Consider the following 22,500-nt stretch of genomic DNA (forward strand, 5'->3'; position numbering starts at 1 on the left):
TAAGGGGGGGAGGGAAGGAGGAATGTGTGCGTTCGTGCGTGCGTGCGTGCGTGCGTGCATGCGTGGCGCGGTTTCTATTTAGTTCTCCCCTCTCCTTTCTTCCGCTCTGTAGGTGTGTGCATGTGTGTGTGCGTCAGCTGCGAAGCCCCGCCCTTCGCAAAACGGAGCGAAGGAGCGAATGTGAATGCGCAAAGTAGACAGTACAAACTGAAACGTGCACATAAATTAGATCAATAGCATAAGCGTTTAGTTTATTTAATAAAAGAGCACCTGTGAGTGTGAAAAGTGAGTTGTGAATAAAAAATTAATTTATTTAAATCTTTTTGGAAAAAAAAAACGCCTTGAATTTCAGGCAGGGCGCAGCGCCCCTCCAAGACAATGGTAGGGGAAACACTGGGTATTAATATTTTAAACCACACCTGTTCCTGACTGATCAGAACTTTTGTAATTAAGAATCATTAATTTTCATTTATTTATTTACACCTTCACTCTCTTTTCTTCTCAATTGATATACTCATGGGCAGTAAGCAGGCAGCTTTAAGAATGAACATTCACTTTGTTACACACAAAGCAGGAGAAAAGGACTCAATGACAGGACAACCACAAATGTAAACCATGCTTACAATAAATGAAGTGGAAGAACATCGCCTGTTTTAGTGTGTGTTTGCAATGCGTCTTACAGATGGCTCTGCTATAAAAAGTGCAATGTAAGTAAAGATGATTCATTCACTGGTTCATTCATTAAGCCCCTTCACATCCATTTGGCGTAAAAGGAAAAATGCAACGCTTCTGTGGACTTTTTAATGCTAAGTGTGCAATCGCTGCTACCGACGAGTCGAGTCTCCGCTCTCTACTCAGCAGGACACAACCTCTCAGCAGCTATACACACACACACACACACACACACACACACACACACACACACACACACACACACACACACACAGTAGTCTGCAGTTTGACGGCTATACAGAAATGTGACACCGCTCTCTGGCTCCCTCTCCATGTTTTAAAGAGCCAACCCTGATAGCCTGTTAGTGAAACATGTTTGATGTGGTAGTTTAATGATTTAATGAATGCATTTTTTAATGGTGGGTTATTGACGTCAGTCACTTTTCACTATTTGGTGACACAAGGGAGTCCATAGATATAGGTCTTCAATTTGTTTCTTATACAGTAAGTGCAGGTCCTTCTCTTAAACGAGGAACAGAGGCTTACTATCAAAAGTTGTAGCATCATTTTAAGCAGACAACAATGGCGAGGCGCAATTGTAGTTTTTAGTAAGAATATTTTCCCAAACCGTTAAACTCCTTCACAGTAACACATAGAAATTAATCTTTGATCAGCTATCTCAGTGAAAACAGATACGGTACTGAACACACCTTTTAAAGTGTAATGTTTTAAACTGCTCCTTCTAATCGATCTGTACCATGCACCATCTCTTCCTCTAAATACAAACTGCACCTAGATAGGCGTGACCTTAAAGTCATTACACTTTGTTTGCTGGCAGTCAATTATTTTACTGTTAACAACCATTGGGACAGTAAAACAGATGGGAAGAATGGCAGCATTATTTCTGCTCCGGTTCTTTGCTTTGATGACATATTTCCCTCTGCAGTTGTTGTTATTTCAGTTCATAATGTCATCTATCTGTGGCGTCGGATATCATTTAAAAAACAAAAACATCAAATCAAACATTTTTTTATTTTGCCTCTACTCGGCAAATGACAATGATACGTTTAACATACAGCCTGTAATAAAACACACACTGACTGTAACAAAGTGTCAGATTTGATATAAATATGTTGGATCCTGAGTCTCAGCCTAAGAGTGAGAAACCTCCGCAGCACAGTCGATGTTAGTTAGTGGCAGAGATGTGAACTTGAGTCAGTGTGACTTGAGACTCAACTTGGACTTAGAACTTAAAGACTTGTGACTTGACTTGTCTGCAATTTTATGTTTTCAGTTTAAATATGAAAAAACTAGGCTCTTCACTGTTTCATTGTTTAAAAGTGATGGGGAGGGAATATTCTTTTGATTGAAAAGAACTTTGGAAAGTGAAACTTATTAGGATAAATAAGCTTTTATAAAGTTATTCATTTTTTGTTTGATTGTATTTATATCACATTTATTTGAATATCAATAATTGTAATACATTTTCAATTCATTGTCATACTTTTTGACCAGGTCAATTGGCCAATAATATTGTTATTATGTAGCTAACACCTTGTAACTTTATACAGACCGGATACTACAGATAACGCTATTTCTTGATGGAAGCAAAATGTGCCCAAGAAAAAATGACTTGGGAGTTACTTGAGACTTGGACCAAATAAGTTGAGTCACATGTCTGGTCAATGGTAACTTGATAATATAATGTATGATTTAGATTGTTCTGTTTAAAGAGTAAGAGGATAATTACATGACTGTCAGATTACGTTCATTACAAGATGAGTGGAGCGTTACAATAGGCAGCTCACAGCAGATCTCTAGTCACACTTCTGTGTTCCCTTAAAGACCCTCAAAACCCTTTCCTTTTGTGATTCTACATGAACACAACATGTTCTTCCCAGTTAGAACAGTTCTGGTTGTTTCACATTAGAGACCTCACTGATCTGAAGTGGACGGGGCAGGAGACACACGGGTCACATGCTGTTCACGTACTGCTGTACGACAATCAGAGTTTAGCAACAATTGAATTCAAATGTGATGACTGTTTGCTCACGCTGCCAGGCCACTATTAATCACTTTATATCAAACCACACCCACACAGTCCAGATAACGCATATTTGTTTTGTGTGTTAAATAACCAATGATGTTTTTTCTCCTAAAATTCAACTTTTATTGTTGCTTATGCGTGAATATTTAATGTTATAGAGAAATAAATAAGAAGGACATTTTCAGGAGTCCTAAAGCTGCTCTGTATGGCCATTTAGGGGCAGCAGAACAACCTGTAAAAGCAACATCGACATGTGATCTTCTAAAGTTTTTGCTGCAGATGAGATGGCAAAGAAATGCTTGTTTACACATCCATCAGATACAGAGCAAGAGTAGCGTTTGTTTTTGTCTCTACCAACTCCTGAGAAAAAAACATCTAGCTCTTAAACTCATAAATGCTACAACATGTTCACCTGCTAGATTAGGAGTGTCAATAATTAACAATACCGCCACATATTTCCCTTTCTTTTATAGTAAAGAAGTACAGGTACATTCTGAAAACGTTCACAATTAATGAGCAATTCATTCACAAAACAGATAATGAACAGCCGGAGCCTGCCTGTTTCCCTCTGGGAAGAAATATTCTTTTCTTTTTTCTTGGAAAACCCGAGATTCTGTGTTGACTTTTCTCCTTTTTGATAAAGACATTTTCCACCGGCGGCTCCTGCATGAACAGTAGCCTACGCTTGGCAGTGTTGTGTCACATAGCCTGTTCGTAAGCACATGGGGTATAATAGCGTGTCCAGCATTAAGCCTGCTACTCTTATTAGGACAGGACGACTCCCAGTGGACATATAGAAATAGTAGTGCATTTTATTTAAACATTTGTATTAATGACTTCTCTGCAAAGACCCTTTGACAAGCTGTTTCTGGCCCTCATACCGTATGTCTGACACCCCTGTATTACAAGCTTGTCAGGGTGCTGGACAGGTAGTGTACTGTACAGTGGGTTTATCAATAAGCACAGCTGCGTGCTGCTGCTAGAAAGGATGTTGATGAGAGCAGTGAGAGTGAAGCCAACAAATCAATGGCTAAAAGAGAATGAAACGCTCCATAGAGCTGAGGGGAACAGGAGAGTCGGGTGCTAATTCAGTTTTTATTCATCACTATGTGCAACCACTTTCACATTACACATTGACCCTTTGTTAATACAACAATATCGATTAGTGCAGCTTTAATGTTCTTGTGTAAAAGTCCATCCTTGAATGTATTTTTCTTTGGCGAGCAGTGCAGAGTGAAACTAGTTTGTGACTAACTGAACGTGGTCAGAGGGTGGGGGCTGCGTTTGTGATGAAAACCCTGCTGATGTCAAGATGTAGTGAAGTTATCTTCCAAATGGAGTAGTTCTTGAATACAAATACACTGCATTCAGGCCCACGACTGTAGAACATTACTGTACAACAATCTGTTCATTTAATGGAGACATACATTGCTACAAAACATGAATGTTTCAAACTTTACACAGATGCAAACACTTGCCTCTTTCAGGGTGTTGTTGACCCAGTGGCTACGAGCCAAATGCCATGAAATGCTTTTCTGTGGGTTTGCTTTCTATGACCTGAGATCACATCTAAGTGTGTGTGTGTGTGTGTGTGTGCGTGTGTGTGCGTGTGTGTGTGTGTGTGTGTGTGTGTGTGTTACAGGCCGCAAACAGCTACTTGAGGGACCAGTGGTTTCACTCTTTGCAGTGGAAGGTAAGGTTACTGTTTGTCTTTAACTATTAATTGATTTGTTTCATCAGCCCCATTAAAGCGTCATGCCCCCCCCATCCACCACACAAACACACACACACCATATATGTACTGTATGTCAGCTTTATTGTTTTACTTTATAAAGATTAACACATATTGAAGTTAATTGCAGATTGACTCACAAAAATAGGTTTCAAACAACAAATCCTCTGACACAAGATTCTATAGCACTTTAAAACGCTCTACGAGGATCATCAGACTTCTAAACCTGTCAGTTCTAGTCACACTGCTCACTGAGCTAAATAAAGCTACACAAGGAAGTACGCCTGATGTAGTTCACAGTGGTACAGCTCACAGTTACTTCCTATGGTTTCTGTGTTTAATTTCATCAACACTGTTTCTCAAGCAATAATCTATTGCTGTCATATATGAAGCACTGCCGATGCATTATGATAGGTAGCTCTGATTCTTCACAAACATTTCCTGTTTATGTAATTTCATTCCCCCCATTTTGAAAATAATTGATCCATAGCAATATAACAAGGATGTGAGAAATGGTGACATGGAAGAGGCCAGAACAAAATTCACACTTTAGAAAAATATTTCTTAATGATATAAGAGGTGATGAAGTTTTGGTTTCACAGAACAATGCGGGTACAGAAAATAATGATATTCCAGATGTTTGCTCGGTAGTCACTGCAGGGATTGCATTGTGTTTCCTGTAGAAGAAGATCTACAAGTACCGTAAGGTCCTGAACAACCCCAGTCGCTGGGACGTGGTGCTGAAGGAGATCAGAGCGCTTGTGGACATGGCTCTGACCTCACCGCTGCAGGACGAGTCCATCCACCAGGCCCCTCTACACATCATTTCCACCCTTCTGGCTGAGGTAGCCACACACACACACACACACACACACACACACACACACACACACACACACACACACACACACACCATAATCCATTTGGTTCTTCCCTTAAACGTTTCTTTTCTTCGTCTTCCCCACAGAACTCTAACTTCAGCACTCAGGATCATGAGAACATCATTGTGGTGAGTATGAAGTTGTCACTATAAGCTGATATTTGATATCAGGCTGAAGTTAATAATTAACACGTTTGAGTCTGGCCTCCTGTAGGTTTGATCTTTAAACTGGAGAAAAATATAGATTCTGTTGCACTTACACGTGTATTTGTGTGTTGGTGCTGAGGGAGGTTGTGTAGTCTCCTGTGGGCTTTTTCTTTCTGCCGCACCTGACAGCCCAGATCTATACAGTTGGCTCCCCGCCAGAATAAATAAGAGATAGGATATGGAATTGTGTGTGTGTCTGTGTGTTCAGGCCATTGCTCCTCTTCTGGAAAATAACCACCCACCACCTGACCTGTGTGAGTTCTTCTGTAAGGTGAGATCATGTGCTGCAGAACAACACGGAACATACAGTACAGTTTCTGTAGTAAAGATACATAGTTTTAAAAGTGTTTCCTGTTGATGGTCAAACCTGTGTGTTGCAGCACTGTCGGGAGCGGCCGCGGTCGATGGTCGTGATTGAAGTGTTCACTCCTGTGGTCCAGAGAATCCTCAAACATAACATGGTGAGAGAAGCACAGAGCCTTTTGGAGTAAGGATGAGAATTCCAATCAGTTCCCATTTAGTACTGGCAGAAACCATAGGAAGTAACTGTGAGCTGTACCACTGTGAACTACATCAGGCGTACTTCCTTGTGTAGCTTTATTTAGCTCAGTGAGCAGTGTGACTGTAGAACTGACAGGTTTAGAAGTCTGATGATCCTCATAGAGCGTTTTAAAGTGCTATAGAATCTTGTGTCAGAGGATTTGTTCCACACTGCCTGATTCCTCTTTTGATGCATGTTGATTGCATGTCATTTCATGTTTTTGGTAATTTATGTACAAATTGCTACATTCCTTCAATCTAAACAAAAACAATCCTACATGAAACCTGGATGTTGTGATGTTCAGACAGAGCCATAATCAGCTCCCCTCTTTTACCACAAGGTTTAACTTTATAGTTTCTGTTGTAAGAACAATCATTTACTGTCTGAGCTGTAAGGCTTTTTCCTCAGACTGTCAGTTTTAACAGGAAAACTAAACTTAACAATAATAAAGATGTGTATGCTTTATTCTTCCCAGCAATTAATCATAAAGTGTTACATAAGGGAATTGATAGAGGAACAGATCAATAAGCAAAATCAATAATGAAAACTGAAGTCATCTATTATTTTTCTGGAGCACCCTGGTGGCTGAGGGGTTAAGGCACAAACCATGACGCACAACATATCTCTCATTTCCAGTCATATCTCTGATTTCAATTAATCAGATTGTCAGATGATATAAAAAAAAAAGATATTTAAAAAAAATCCTTTGAAACATACCAAAACATCTGTGAAGACTTCTAGATGTAATCCTCAAGTTTTTTCACTTTTTGATTTGATTTATACAGCATATATATTTTTTGTGCCTCTTTCCAGGATTTTGGAAAGTGCCCTCGATTGCGTCTCTTCACTCAGGAGTACATCCTGGCTCTCAACGAGCTCAATGCTGGGATGGAGGTTGTCAAGAAGTTTGTCCACAGGTGAGAAACTGTGGTGCAGCAGGTCCTACAACACTCTTAATACCAAGCTGTGTCACATTTAGACATGTAATCAAGTATCAATAGTGGAAGGTTTGGATTCATGTTAATTACTGCTGGTATATTACCTAAAATAGCCTCAATAACTCTCAAAATTGACCAGAGCATGAAAAAACAATGTTTTCACCTGTAGGGACTTGACTTAACACTACCTGAGGCATGCGGTATACGGAGCTGATGGTGTGCTGTGTCAGATGCTGAACTCTCAGTAGATAGTTAGGATCATGGTATCTAATCTGCAGCCACGTGTGTTGCAGCATGCACGGGCCAACGGGGCAGTGCCCTCACCCACGTGTCCTGCCGAACCTGGTGGCAGTGTGTCTCGCTGCCATTTATTCCTGTTATGAAGAGTTCATCAACAGGTCAGTCAGTACACCGACACACACACACACTCACTTACACACACACACACACAAGCAGCTTCTCCTCTTTTTCTTGAACATGGTGGAGTTTGTCAGCTCTTGGTTTGCCTTCACTTGATCTTGTCAGTTGTTCGCCTCTCCCTCAGTTTATCCACTTACCTTTCCACTCATGTCCAATCATCTTGTTTATCTGACCGCTGCAGTGAAACATGAGTAAAAGAGTTTGTGATGTTTTCTTTACACTACAAATGGCTCAGTCTATTTTAGTTTGTTGATATGTTCATCTAGAAGTGTATTGTAATTAACTGACATTAGCAATGTGGTAATTACCTTTTAGGCAAACACCTTGGGAAGCTATTATGTAACATAATGATACTCCAGTGGAGGTTTGATTGTTTGGACGATTTTGATCAGAAATGAGCCGAGAAAAGTTCTTATGACAACTTAGAGGCATAATCCTCTGAGTCACCTAATGACGTAGTTAAGTGTTATGTTGTGTTAATAAATGAGTGTCACCAGACATTGTGCCTGAAAATCTTGCTGTCCAGAGAGTCCTACACACATTTAGTTACGTGCGTGCATGTGTGTTTTCCATCGGGGCATTTTGTTGACTGCATTGTACATGCATTGGCTATCTTAACTCATTAGCGTCATCTCCTTAGCTTCCTTTGCCCCCAGAGAGGATCATTCTTAGTTCATTTTTCCAAAACTCCAGCGCACTAAGGCACCATCTCTCCGGTAGCCATCTCTCCTGGCTCTTACTACATCTCTTTCCCTTCTATCATTACACTTCTCTCATTATTCTCTTATACTTCCATGGACATTACTCACCATTGAGTTTAGGTTTTGTATGTGGTTCTATCACCTTTCCCCCTCTCCCCCCTGCAGTCGAGACAACTCCCCCAGCCTGAAGGAGATCAGAAATGGCTGCCAGCAGCAGAACGAACGCAAACCCCCGATGCCGCTGCGTCTGCTGCGCCCTGAGCCTCCAACACCGCCTTCTGCTACCCTCCTACACCTCTCTGCCAACCCCAGTCCTCCTCAGCCACCTCCCTCTGCCCCCTCAAACCCCGCCCCGTCTATTCCCATCTCCTCCCAAACACCTTCCCTGCCCCTCTCCCTTCCTCCCTCTGTCGTGAACTCCAGCGAGATCCTGGTGGAGCTGGAGCGAAACAACAACTCGACCAACGCCAGGCGGAAGGCTGGGCCGTCGGGGGGCGACAGGGAACCCAACCTCATCGACTGTCTGCTGGTCAGCCCGGCCGTCAACACTCTGTCCATCCAGCTGCCAGCGCAGGCCGACCGAGTGCTGGGCTGCTTCGCTCTCATCCTTAAGATGCTGTGAGTTAAAAAAACTGCTGCTGAGTATTTGTTTTTACAACACATCAAGTAATTCACCAATGTATCTCTGTACCATTCTTTACAACACCTCTGTTAATAAAAGTCATTTAATAACGTAAGAACTAGAAGTGCACAATAAGCTGAGTCTATGGTTACTAAGTGTGTTACCCAGAAAGTTTTTTAGGTGTTGTTGATCCTATAAAATGCCTTAAGAAGGACAGATAGGCCGACACACATTTAGTAACACTTACTGCAAAAAAATATTTGCTTTGCTTTTAAAGGCATTTTTAGGCGACTAAAATGTTAAACATTATACTCTTCTTCATCGTTTATTTTACTCTAAATGGGACCATTTCACTAAATGAACATCATGCTGTGTTGAAGAAGACTTGAACCTGGTGATTGAGATAATAAACTCATTAGAAAAGACCAAGAAGTCATGATGAAAATGTTTACTGAGATCCGTGTCCGGCTTGGGAGCCGGTGGGTCGGCAGTTCATGTCCCCAAACGGACCGAGTACAGAGTGTGGACTGGTACCCTTGAACATGGCACCAGACAGCGGTGCTGTGTACATGTGTGACGATAAGTAGTTGATTCGATTCAAATCCTCCATTTCCATTTATCAAGTTAAAAGTAGGGTCATTTTATCATAAACTTCTATACAATTGGACTTCTCTTTGTAACAAGGGACAGTCAGAAAGAACGCAGGTTTAAGGCACTTCCTTATTGGCTTCTCTTTTCAAAACCTGGAGGTTGCCGCTTCAGCGAACAGTGAGTACAGTAAGTCCACCTGTCTGAGGAGACACACTGGAAGACTCATCTTTATGTCTTCTGGGATCTTTCGCTCATAAGAAAGAAGTAACAATGTAGTCAGTAATTAGTGCATATTGAGTTTAGTTTTGTCAAACCTGCTTCAGTCACATTTAACTGTCCACATGCCCAGCGACAGTTTTTGAAGATGTGCATTAAATGATGCAGAAAACAAACCTAATCAGTTCAGCTAGTATAAGTATTAAAATAAACAATGGGACAAATTAACAGAAAATATAGTTTTACATGTGAAACAGAAACAGATGTCATAATAATAATAATAAGCTTTATTTGTATAGCACCTTTCATACAAGAATTGCAGCCCAAAGTGCTTCACAGCAAAAACCTAACAATTAGTACAAGGACAGAATAAGAGCATTTACAGTACAATAATCAGTGTAGATGTAAATGAGTCTGAAGTACCATTATAAAAATAGCAGAATTAAAATAGTATGAAATAACATTGGCACACCATTCTTGTAAATGTTTTAAACTATCAGGGCCATATTTTGAAAGCATGAGATCAACAATGGGCCCCTGTGGCCCTTCAACTGGTTTACTCCCTTTGCTACCCATTCCTGGTAGTCTTTGGCAAACTCTTTATTGACCTTTGTATTTACGTTTACAGCTTCAAACTCTTTATTGACCTTTTAACGTATAAAACACAGACGTGTGTGTGTGTGTGTGTGTGTGTGTGTGTGTGCCTGAAGAACTGATAAGTGTAAATGGTCCCGGTGCTGTATTACACAGTGTGAAAGTGGAGCAGCAGTTAGGTGTGAGTTCTTTGTGTCGGGGTGTAGGTGCAGCAACCACACGATGGCCTAAAAAGCGATGCTGTGACTTTGGCTTGTCACAAAGCCAGTGTCACTTAACTCACAGTGATGTGATGCTGCTCTAGCTTCTGTTACATTAACGCCGAAGGTCTGCGTCATCACAGGACGCTTCATGTTTCAACAACTGCTCTATCTTGTGGTTCACCAGCCTTACTTATCCAGACTACACCCTCCTCTTCACATTGTTCGGTGACTCTTTATTTCTGTTTTCTTTCTATTTCTTTTTACAACTGTCTGTCTCTGTCAGGTCCGACTACGACGACTGGAGACCTGCTCTTGCCAGCCTGCTGCAGCCCATCCCCTTCCCTAAAGAGTGAGTATTCACACACATACACACACACACACACTGAGGCAGCAAGTGTATTTTATCGATTTATCAAGTAGTAATATCTTAATACAGGCAACTTAAAATTACCCAAAAAAACCTCATGCTCAACTTCATTTAGTCAGTAAAATCTCTGAACTGTGTCATCTGAATGTCCAGCTGCCATAATTCTTACAATACGAGAAGAGAGGAGTTGATGAGAAGACGATGCACTCGTCTACAATTATCACCGTGTACTTGCAGAAAAGCTTGAGGAGCAGCAGCAAGTGATTTGTGAACTTTTTTTGCCATCCAGGCAACATTGAAGGTGCCTTATCATTTTAGTGGAGGTGGTGGAGATGAAGACTACAAACACTTAAACTTGTTTTTCAGTTATCAGAACCTATACTTAAGTAAAAGTAATTATACCACAGTTTGTAATAATCTATTACAAGTAAAAATATTTTATAAAGTGATCATATTTTTGTCCATGAAACTACAGCTGCCAAATAAATGTGGTGGTGCAAAGTACAGTATTGTGGTAAAATGTTGTGGAGCAGAAGTATAAAGTAGTGAAAAAAGAAGTACCTCAAATTGTACTTACTGTAAGTACTACACAAGTACTTAAGCAATTAAATATTTGAGTAAATGTAATTATTGACATTGCACCACTGTTTACAGTTAATATTCTGTGTACACAGCATTTAATGCATATATACTATTGCGTAGTATTATGCATTTTCTGTAAGCTCATCGTATGTTGTAGCATTTCCCTCTGAAATGTTGTGGATTAGATGTATATTAGCATCAAATCGAAATACTCCAGTAAGTATAAGTACCTCAAAATTGTACTTGAGTGAATTATTTATTATTATTTATTTTCCACTAAAGTAGAAAAGTTAAATAGCATTCCCTTTTTCTTGTTTTTTTCCTTGACTTCATTTTGTGATCTTCAGTAGGCCTCAGCTGGCCTTTTCATGTCCATAGAGTTACACAATGTACCAGCCTGCATAGTGCCAGCAGCACATGAGCAGAGCAGGAGCTTCAGTCCTCCATCTGTGTCGACAAAGGAGGCGCTGAGGCCCAGTACAGAGTTCAGAGTTTACAGAGTTGACACCAACACTTGAGTTGCGCGTCTAAAATGGAAATAATACACAGTGGGAAGCAAAGACAAATGAGTGACATTTCACAAGATTTCTTTCATTGGGTAAAGGGAAATGTGAAGTATGTCACTGACTGTGCTGTTAGAAAGAGTTAAAATAGTAATGGTTCTCACTATAAAGCTAGTTCTAGAAGCCGCAGTACCTGTCGAAGTATACTGTCATTCAGTGGACAGTTTTGGTGTCTCATTTAAATGAGAAATGGGAAACGGAGCACTTTTGGTTCCAGTCCAACAATATCTTTGCATCCATAACCATAATTATATACTGTAACCATTAGCATCGGCCTACATACACCGCCGCGCTTCTTTCCCCTCCTTTTTTCTTCCAGTCCCTACATCACTGTCTCTGGGGATGTATACATGTTTCTCGGAGGGTACTGCTGGGGCTTCTTCTGACGTGGATGAGGTACCTCAACACGCCTCTGGGGGTCATGAACTGTAGTGGGCGGCTTTTCTCTCCCCAAAGAGTCCACTTTAATTGGCTTCAAGCTGCCCTAAGTCTTTTGCAATTGGCTGGCTGATCCAGAGCTTCATTAGCGTTGACTGGCGGACAACTTGTTGTTTCTCCAACACTGTGACACACCTGTTGCTCACCTGCGCCACTGCATCATTAGGAAAGGCAACAATACTCCCCAGCACCCTGTCGCTGAGGATATAATGACTCCCTTCAGTCACACACACACACACACACACACACCTTGACACTAATGCTCAGATAGGTTCTTACACACATGCAGGAAACACTGCCTTTCATAGTGCAAATGCTTTCTGTACATCTGTAAAGTTCCCTGAATACATGTTTTCATGTTTGGACTGTTTTGCAAATAGTTACCGTATTGCTTCTCAGTGTTAAAGGGATAGTTTAGCATTTTGTCTTTCTTGCCAAAAGTTAGATGAAAAGATTGATACCACTCAGTAAATGTGTAGTAGGAGCTAGTTGGCTAGCCTAGCTTAGCATAAAGACCGGAAACGGCTAGACTGGTTCAGTCCAAATGTAATAAAATCCACCTATTAGCACCCAAAAGCTCACAAATTAACACATTATTTCCCATTAGATTAATCCGTACAAAAACTGTAAATGTGTGAAAACAATATGTTGTAGTTATATATGAGGGTTATTTAACTATTTCTTGGCTGGGAGACGTTACCAGGCAACCAGCAGAGACATGTATATGGATTAAGCAGACGAGATATAAAGTGTTAGCTTTAGAGGCACTAGGTGGATTGTTTTTAACCTTTTGACAGACCCAAGCTATCTGTTAACTAAAGTCGGCTGCTGGCTGGACCTTCATATTAACTACACAGACATTTCCTCTAACTCCTGGCAAGAAAGCAAGTCATTTCCAAAATGTCAAGTTATTCATTTAATTAATGCATTTTAACTTAAATACATTTATATTTAAAAAACATTATGAATTATGTCTGCCATGGAGCTGAATATATATATTTCTCTTTCCTTGCTCCTGAAAACTCATGAACTTTGTTTAAACTCCTAGAAAATGCTAGTGGAGATCCTAAAGTTTCAAGATTTAAGCGCAAATCTGAGCTATACTGCGAGAGGAGCATGCAGTAAATGTTTGTATTATCATATCTCACGTCTCTCTTTGTCTTCCCTCTCTCCAGGGCCCTTGCACATGCCAAATTCACTAAGTGAGTTACTCAGATATCATACACGGTTCTTCACAGATTCAGTTAGATTCCAGTTTGAAAACTGACATGTGTGTCTTAATGTTTCTGTCTAAATAGGGAACTGAAATATGTTATTCAGAAGTTTGCTGAGGACCCGAGGCAGGAGGTGAGTGTGTGTTTCTGCATGTTTACCACTGGAGCAACTGATTCGCCAGCAAATCAAATGATCGGTGTGTGTTTTTGTTTCTTTTTGTCAGGTCCATTCCTGCCTACTCAGTGTGCGCTCAGGTAAAGATGGCTGGTTCCAGCTCTACAGTCCAGGAGGTGTGGCCTGTGATGACGATGGAGAGCTGTTTGCCAGTATGGTGAGTGTATACACACAAAATCAACCTTCTATTCTAACCTCCTAACAATTTATGCGGCTGATTAATGTGTATTTGCGAACAACTGAGCTTCCCGCCTCTTCATCTCCTTCAGGTTCATATCTTGATGGGCTCCTGCTATAAGACCAAGAAGTTCCTGCTCTCGCTGGCTGAAAACAAGCTGGGTCCCTGCATGCTGTTGGCCCTACGTGGAAACCAGACAATGGTGGAGGTACAGAAAGTATAGCCCTTTACTTTGTTGTTGCAGTCTAAAATGCCTCATCTATGTAAGTCCATGTTTATGTTAATAATTATATTAATGAACATTCTCCTTTTTTATTAATAATTCTGTGCATTAACATGTGGTAGTTTAGTTTATTTAGCATTTTGTATCTATGTGCCATTTATTCTTTTATGTGATGCCATTTGATCTCCTGTTTTATATGAATGTATATAGTATATAATTGGAGCGGTAGTATAAGTAGTAACAGAAGTAGTTTTACTTTATTATTGAATTATTAAATGTTTTGTTTGGTCTTTGAAGTGTCAGAAAATAGTGAACAATGTCCATCACAAATTAACAAAGCTTCAATTGATGTCTGTAAACTGCTTATTTTGTCCAACACTGCAAACTCCAATGAGGCTCGTAAAAAACAAGTATTTATATTTAAGAGACTGGACACCAGTTTGGCAGGTTTGCTTAAAAATGACTGTAATCGATTAATTTTCTGTTGGTTGACAAATGGAATCATCAAATAATCATTGCAGCTGTAGTTTAGTGCTAGTTCTATTAACAAAGATTATTAAAGTGATGCTCAATTTACTGAGGTGAAGGCTAGATAACAGTTACGCCCCAAGCTTGCAACACAGGCGTGCACAGTGTGCCCCTTTACAATGTGTATGTGTTTCCATGCGTGTGCAGATCCTGTGTCTGATGCTGGAGTACAACATCATTGAGAACAAGGACACCCAGCTGCAGATCATCTCCACCCTGGAGAGCACCCAGGTGGGCCTCCGCATGTATGAGCAGCTCTGCGACCGACAGAGAGAGCTCAAAGAACTGGTAAGTTACTGTTACACACACACACACACACACACACACACACACACACACACACACACACACACACACACACACACACACACACACACACACACACACACACACACACACACACTCAGTACTTCATTAGGTACACTGAGGCCTGAAGTGAACATGGTGCTGAACTCCTTGGTGCCCTGCAGTTCTTGTAAATCTGAACTAAGAACATCTTGTTCCTGTTCATCGCACATTTCCGTTGGGTTCAGCTTGTTGGAGTGAAGACCTATGCAGGAAAGTCAAATCACCAGTTTCTCATTACGTACAGATTCTCATGTCCTAAGTGACGCATGTGACATACTTGTCAGTCAACTATTCCAACACAGCAACTGTTGAAGGCCCCTAAAGTTAAGAAATGTGCATGCAATGGATAAGATGAGAACAAAGGGAAGACATAAGGTTAATTTAGAAGAATCCTGCGTCACGTGTGAACATCGCACTGTTATCATCGTACAATGTAAAGAGAAGTCTGTTGACAGGGCCGCAGCTCCTCCACAGGTAGCGTCCTTGGAGAAGGCACTGAACCTCGTCTCGTGTCTGCCAGGTGAAGGTAGCGTAATGTTCTCTTAGAGACATATAAGGAAGAAACCCTTCTACAACTATGGACTGTACAACAGTTGCTTCAAAAAAAAATTGATACTGAGGCTTCATTGCTTTTTCAAGTAGAGCTTCAACAATTAGTCTACTAATCGATAAGTTCAATGACAGAAAAATTACTATTTTGTTAATCAATTAATCGTTAAAGTAATTTTTCATGCAAAAATGTAAGACAATGCTTTTTTCATAGCCATTTATTTGTCAACATCATTGCAACATGACCACTGCTCAGCCCTTTTGGGCCATTCGTATTTCGTTTTTTTTTTTAGCCCTAAACTAATTGTGAGATCCAACATTAGTGTTGCAACGTTTACCGATACTAGACGGGTTTTGCTATACTCTAACGGTATAATACCCCATTTTATTATTATTGGTGTTTTAAGTGTGTGCGCTTCTACCGCTGGCAGGCATAGTGGCCGTGTTTTTGTCATATGCTCGCTGTAAAAGGGCACTAAAGTTTTGTACCTGAGGATTATGAGTCATGCTGTTGAACCTGTAATAAGCAGCAGTGGAGATGTGAACATATTAAAGAGCTGATCTTAAGGAGGAGTTCCTCCAGTCCTGCTTGGATATTAATGTGTATGAACACACTATGTTATAATAATAATAATTCCCTCCTTTTTTTGTCTTGCAATTACATTTTCTAAATAAGTTCCATGTTCTGTCTATTTTTCATCTCTTTTCATGATGTTTTATGTTTTTGCCATAGTATCATTTTAGTATCGAGATGCTTTAGGCAGGTATCGTATCAAAGTCATAATGTTGGTATCGTGACAACACTATCCAACATACAGTAAATGCATAGCAACACTCAACATCATGTAGTGTGTACAACTGTAGTTCCTTAGAAGCTTTCAGACCACTGTTTAACAAACCTTTAAATCTCCTAATGGCAAAGAAGTACTTACTTTGATTATTTCTGTGTTTCTTGATAAGGAACATTTTTTTACTCAAGATACAAGATTTATCAATCCAAAATGTTCAAATTTTCCTAGGTATAAAGGATTAGATATACTCTCTAATATTTAAAGGATTATTTTGGTACCAAGAGACAAAGTACATTCTGACTATACACCGATATGCCATCATAAACAGCCTGTACTATTCAGACAGGAGGAAGCAAAAATCCACATTATTTTCTGCCATCATCATGTCACAGAATAAAGTCATGTTTCTTCCCTTGTCACCTCCACTCACCGCCAAGTTGTAATCAGTATTTGCCCACTTCTCAAATGGGGCTACTAATACACCTCGGGGTACTTTGGAGTACTGCAGGAGGTACGTGAGATTCAAGATAGAAATGTAAATATAACAAATATCAGTTATGCATAGTTCCTCAAATAATTATACTATAATAACTTCAATAAAAAATTGTAAAAGTAATTATAATGAATAATTACTATTTTAAATGCAATCTTTGAATGCCGTAAACTATTAACTGCCGCAATCACGTTCACAATTAGGTTTGTGCAGTGTGACCTGGAAGCCAGGTTTGATGTTGAATGACAGATGAAAATCAAGAAAAATGGGTTTGTGGTTGAAACCTAGCAACAATACAGCTGAAAACACAGAGAAAGAAGTAAAAAGGAAACCTGTTTCGCACTAAATTGTAAATTAAGTGCAACTTAACAGTTCAATGCAGCTAATCTTACGCCATTTTTGTTTTATTGTATTACGACAAAAAACATGGATTATTGTTGATTCTAAACATTTGAAATGTAGCATTCAAGTGTTTTTCAGTTACACGGTTGTTGTTTAGTAAATTAGACCCTGATGGAGCAGCGCTGGATTGTGCCTCATTATAGAGTCGTTTTTTACCCCCTGCCAAAAATGTTATGCGCTGGTCATGGGATAATTGGCCAAAGAAAAAGTCCATCAGATTCTACAGTACAAATGTTCTTCACAACTCTGGTCCAGTGCTCAAAGAAACCGTATCCTCTATTCTGGTCACACCCAGAAGGGCCACAGCTAACTCAAATTCTTCTTTGTCGCACACTTCTCAGTAAACTTCAACACTGGAGCGTGAGCTTGCCTGGAGCAGTAAAGATCAGAGCAGTAACAGTAACTGACCCTCTCAGCTCAGTCTGCATGCTGAGCCACAGCCACTTGACTCTGTCTGCAGAACTGAGCACGTTGTACACACTTAAAAAAAAACAAGGAACTTACACACATTATGCATAGCACATTAATAAATCTAAATCTGAAGCAGCTGTCTTCATAAATGTGTTTGATGTATTGTATTTATCCTACCAGTATCAGAATGAGAATGGTTATTATTGTCATTATGCGCCGGTACAATGACATACCGAAGGTTTCTCTGTGTAGTTAAAAATAATAATAAAATGCCTAAAACACTCACACTACACTCTGACTTAATGGCAGCCTCATTTAGGGGGCACTTAAACGAAATCAAGAAATATGCCTTTAAATAAGATAGCTACAAAAACTATGCTTTTGTGGCCATCATAATCATATTATTGTTTGTCTTTTGGCATTAACATTAATAACTTTAAGTACAATAATAAATCTCTCACAAATGAATATTATATTTAAAATGTATTTCCGAGTTAGTGGGTAAATATAGGATATATTTTTTTCTGGGTAGTTCAAATATCCTTTAGACAAAAATCCCTTTCCAAAAACATGTAAGAAAATAAGGAAAGAACCATTTGTAAGTGTTCATGGAATATACCATGAAGTTTTCAGTTATCATTGTTTCTGATTAGATTTTTCTCTCTAAATGCAGTGAGAGATAGTATGTGTTGTTATGTTTCAAACATTATTTAGTGTGATACTTCACATGTCCCTTTTCATGAATGCAGCATGCATGCAGCTGCTCACACACACCATCTACTGTCTGAAAAGATTCCTGCAAGGCATTGAATGCAGACGCCATCTTTTTTTCTGTCTGTCTTCTCCTCAGCAAAGGAAAGGCGGCCCTACCCGGCTGACTCTGCCCTCAAAGTCCACGGTGAGATAACACTGATGTCTTTACTGCTTCATACAAAAAGACAGCATTAATTATAAGACATAAGACAACAATGCTTCCATTTACTATTTAATTTTGAATGTTTTTCCTCAACATGTAGGATGCAGACCTGGCCCGTCTGTTGAGTTCAGGTTCTTTTGGGAACTTGGAGAACCTGAGCCTGGCCTTCACCAACGTCACCAGTGCCTGTGCCGAGCAGCTCATCAAGCTGCCTTCACTCAAACAGCTCAACCTCTGGTCCACACAGGTATACAAACACACAGGGACACAGCACTAACACAACTACAAACACACACGAGTAATCACAATAGATGTCTAATGCATGTCCTGTCTTTCTCTATGTCTTCTTCCTTCAGTTTGGGGATGCAGGGTTAAGGTTGCTATCCGAGCATCTGGCTTGTCTTCAGGTTTTGAACCTGTGTGAGACTCCCGTCACTGATGCTGGTCTGCTGGCTCTCAGTTGTAAGAAAACACGCACAAAATTGTATCTATTACTGCAGTCTATAGAAAGCAATTATTATTACAATAGTATTGAGAATGAGCAGTCTCAAGAATGGCGAGAGGACTAGTGTTAACAAAAACAGCCAGAATACAATGTTAACATACATGTTAACTGTGTTAAGTCAGTTGTTTGTTTGTGTGTAAATTAATTGCGGCTAATTGTAGCTGTTTGCGTATTTCAGCCATGAAGAGTCTTTGCAGTCTGAATATGAACAGCACCAAGCTCACAGCGGACACATATGAGGACCTCAAGGTAATACTGCAACACAACTCACACCAACTGCATAGGTCATTTGCACAATTGATTGGAAAATAGATTTGAAAATGCATATTTTTCTCTCTCGCAAAACCAATGCAATCTGCATTTATGTTTATATTGTCAGACACATATGCAAGCATTAACAAGTGATAACAATAGGTGCTCAATATTTAAACTGTTATTTTGAGTTTGTCATATCCCACAGAAAGGGCCTACAACATTTCTTATGGATTTGTTTCATACAAAAGATTTTTTGATAATTGCCAAGTTTCCTGTGCAATTTGGATCTCAATACAGGGAAACTAGAGAAAACTGGTACAATACCAATTCATTTCTTCCAGTTAATTGCTAGTGTCAAATGTATACAGAGGAAATCAGACAATTCCACATAAATGGAGTATAATGTTTCCAATCATAAAATAATGATTAATTAATATTTACTTAAAGCTGTAGTCAATATTTCAATGTGTTTAATGTGAAAGTTGTAACAAACCCACAGACACGTTCTTTGGGTCTGCCTTTAGGACCTTGTGCTCTCTTTCATATCCTGTATGATATATATACGAGTGTATATAGTTGTCTCCTCCCTTACTCTCCTTGAACCATTTTTGAATCCTTACCCCCGTCTTCTTCATCCTTTTCTGTATTTCTCTTGGCCTCGCTTCATTGGCAGGCTGGTGTTGCCTTCATCTTTTGCGTGTGTGTTTGTTTTTTTCACACAAAGTGCACTGTAATCTAACAAATTATGTTTTCATAAAATCTTTTAGGTTTCCAACCTCTTTGATTTGATCACTTTAATCAAACATTTGTTTCCTTTGTTCTTGTTTATAATTTTGTTTTTGCATGTACATGTTGCTGCATCTGGTATTTTTATTTTATATTTTTTTTATAAAAGGTTTGAAATACGATAAAGGGTCTGATCACGATCTCACTGAGGTTAAGGACTGAAATGGAGAGATCCCATCTAACTATTTTCTGATTGGTTGTAGCCAGGATGTACCCATGAGTCTTGACAGATCCTCTTGGTCGAGGCAGTTATGGTTTGCCTGATATTGATTTTCTAAAATGCCATTACCAATACTGGTGCTGTTGGACTGAATGTTATCTGTCTCGGGGTGACAGGGAAAATAAGCATATTGTGAGCTAGCCATTAAACTGATATTAATTGTCTGTTGTCTGTTTCAAGGTGTTGATGCAGTTCCCTTTCATCTGTGTCTTTTTCTGCAGGCCAAACTGCCCAACCTGAAAGACGTTGATGTTCGGTACACAGAGGCCTGGTGATCAACCCGGCTCACACAACTCTCATACACAACCAGTCACACACATAAACATATGCACACACTGCACACAGGCTCAGATTCATGACATGAAAATTGTGTAGTGATGTCATCTCCATCGTCGCCCATCATTAGACCAGGAAATCTGAAATCATCCCATCGTAAGGGTCACCTGATGTAACCAGAGGAGGAGTCTTCACCGGCTTCATCACCATACCCTGTAATGACACCATCACCAGGAAGGAACTGTCAGCATCAGCATCGCTTTTTTTCTAATGAGAAATCTTTATGGACCTTGCCTCTCCCCTTACCTCTCTCACCAATGTTCCAAGGACCTTGTGATCACAGGACAAGCAAGCAGCCGTTATATTGTGACATAAGAGACACCTATCTCTGTCTTTATCTTTTGCCCATTTTTCATATATGGTCTCTTAGTTTCCATATTTAGTCAAAGTCCAGCTCTCCATCTGTTGCCATCCCACCCCTTCGTGTCATGAGAAAAAACCTGAGCCTCCCTCTCTTTTTCTCTCTCCTGCACTTGTGCATTGAAGGCAGGATACAGCAGCTAACATTCCAGTTCTTCTCTAATCTGATCCACGATGTAGCTCTCCAAACAGACGTGTTGAACTGTGGATCACTACAGTCCTCACTCTGGCGCTCTTTGGCTTCAGTTTCAGGTTCTGATTCTAAACCTTTCAAGTGTTTCATTGGGAAAATGAGGTGCTACCTCTGAGAAACGAAAGGTTGCAAGACTGTGCCTATTCCTCTTACACGACATGTTCACAAAAAAAAAAAAAAAAGGTTTTTATCAACTTGAATGAACATATTTTTCCAGACATCTGTGCTTTGATATATTGTGTGTTTCTATATAAAACATATATATGAAGATAACCCCCAGTAATGACATTTCAGAAACATTTCGGGAACTCTGCAGGAAAGTTAAACGGCGATGGCAACATTTGTTCCTTTTTCATTTGTTTTCAGTGTACATACTGATGTTCCCATTACTATTTAATAGGACAGTTGTGTAGCAGTAGTTGGGTGGTCTGGGACTGCCTAATATTTATAAGTTGTGTCTTTAAAGCCTCTTTAACTCTGTCCCTCCTGAATTATGTCCTGACAGTAATGAAGTACACAGGCCCTGTTGTCTTTTTTTTGCAACATACAACAAGAAGCCAACCAAGAGGGCCCACGTAAACGGATCTCTCTGTACCATGCCATGGTGGTAACGTAGACCTGTAAGGTGGACTGCAGTAATTCTGAAGTGGACCCAAGCCATCACCAGCTGAGAGTTGTATATTTTCATATCCCCTGGCTATTATTGAGACGGTTATGAAAAGAAGAAAGGACACTTGCCAAACAATGTCTTCAAACTTAGTTTTTGTTTTTGTCCACTTGTTTCATCAGGCAAACATGAGTGTGGTTTCAGTACTGATTGGTGTATCAAGTGCAACCTGCCTGTGGAGAGACACTGACACTGTTTGGGTTCACATCTCCGACTCCCCTGCTGAGGTCAGGGTGAAGAGTTGCAGTGCCTATAAAGGAGCTGTGGAGGAGTTGCCTATTGGTATATTTCCATCTGTCACACCACTTGCTTGTTGTTCTGCTGTATTTATATTACTTTATAATACATGGGTGACATTTTTAGGCTGTTGGGATGAATAATTCTCATCGAAGGATGGGACGAAATTATTGTACATATTCTTTGAAAATGGGCTATAAGGGACAAAAGATTGGAAAAAGACACCTTTTGGCCATATCTGCCTGTCTACATTCCCTCAAAATGTTGCCTGTTTATTGTGGCAGCATTTCATATGATGTAACTGCCCTGACACACTTCAAGTCTGTCAGAATCTCTTTCTCCTCTCTGTCCAGATGTGTTTTGGATTGCTTTCTCTTGGCCCTAGAAAACACAAGTCCG

The 22,500-nt window shown here is 39.9% G+C and overlaps 1 protein-coding gene across 2 annotated transcripts in view; it reads left to right on the top strand.

Moving 5' to 3' along the window:
* Positions 1 to 22,500, top strand: part of cmip (c-Maf inducing protein) — a 48,192-nt gene that overhangs the window by 23,879 nt on the left and 1,813 nt on the right. The window contains exons 3-21 of one of the 2 annotated variants that reach the window (XM_029433005.1): positions 4,362 to 4,412; positions 5,135 to 5,296; positions 5,419 to 5,460; positions 5,747 to 5,809; positions 5,919 to 5,999; positions 6,893 to 6,996; positions 7,311 to 7,415; positions 8,304 to 8,756; positions 10,648 to 10,713; positions 13,490 to 13,516; positions 13,613 to 13,661; positions 13,753 to 13,860; positions 13,973 to 14,089; positions 14,780 to 14,920; positions 18,477 to 18,524; positions 18,643 to 18,789; positions 18,899 to 19,004; positions 19,226 to 19,296; positions 20,530 to 22,500. The exon at positions 20,530 to 22,500 is cut by the window's right edge and continues 1,813 nt beyond it. In XM_029433005.1, the coding sequence (XP_029288865.1) occupies positions 4,362 to 4,412; positions 5,135 to 5,296; positions 5,419 to 5,460; positions 5,747 to 5,809; positions 5,919 to 5,999; positions 6,893 to 6,996; positions 7,311 to 7,415; positions 8,304 to 8,756; positions 10,648 to 10,713; positions 13,490 to 13,516; positions 13,613 to 13,661; positions 13,753 to 13,860; positions 13,973 to 14,089; positions 14,780 to 14,920; positions 18,477 to 18,524; positions 18,643 to 18,789; positions 18,899 to 19,004; positions 19,226 to 19,296; positions 20,530 to 20,583 (1,995 nt within the window). In that variant the 3' untranslated portion in view covers positions 20,584 to 22,500. Of the gene's footprint in view, positions 1 to 4,361; positions 4,413 to 5,134; positions 5,297 to 5,418; positions 5,461 to 5,746; positions 5,810 to 5,918; positions 6,000 to 6,892; positions 6,997 to 7,310; positions 7,416 to 8,303; positions 8,757 to 10,647; positions 10,714 to 13,489; positions 13,517 to 13,612; positions 13,662 to 13,752; positions 13,861 to 13,972; positions 14,090 to 14,779; positions 14,921 to 18,375; positions 18,525 to 18,642; positions 18,790 to 18,898; positions 19,005 to 19,225; positions 19,297 to 20,529 lie in introns of those variants that run through there. The other variant, XM_029433006.1, reaches the window with a different exon arrangement.

This window comes from Cottoperca gobio, chromosome 6 (assembly GCF_900634415.1).
Source record: "Cottoperca gobio chromosome 6, fCotGob3.1, whole genome shotgun sequence".
NCBI lineage: Eukaryota > Metazoa > Chordata > Actinopteri > Perciformes > Bovichtidae > Cottoperca > Cottoperca gobio.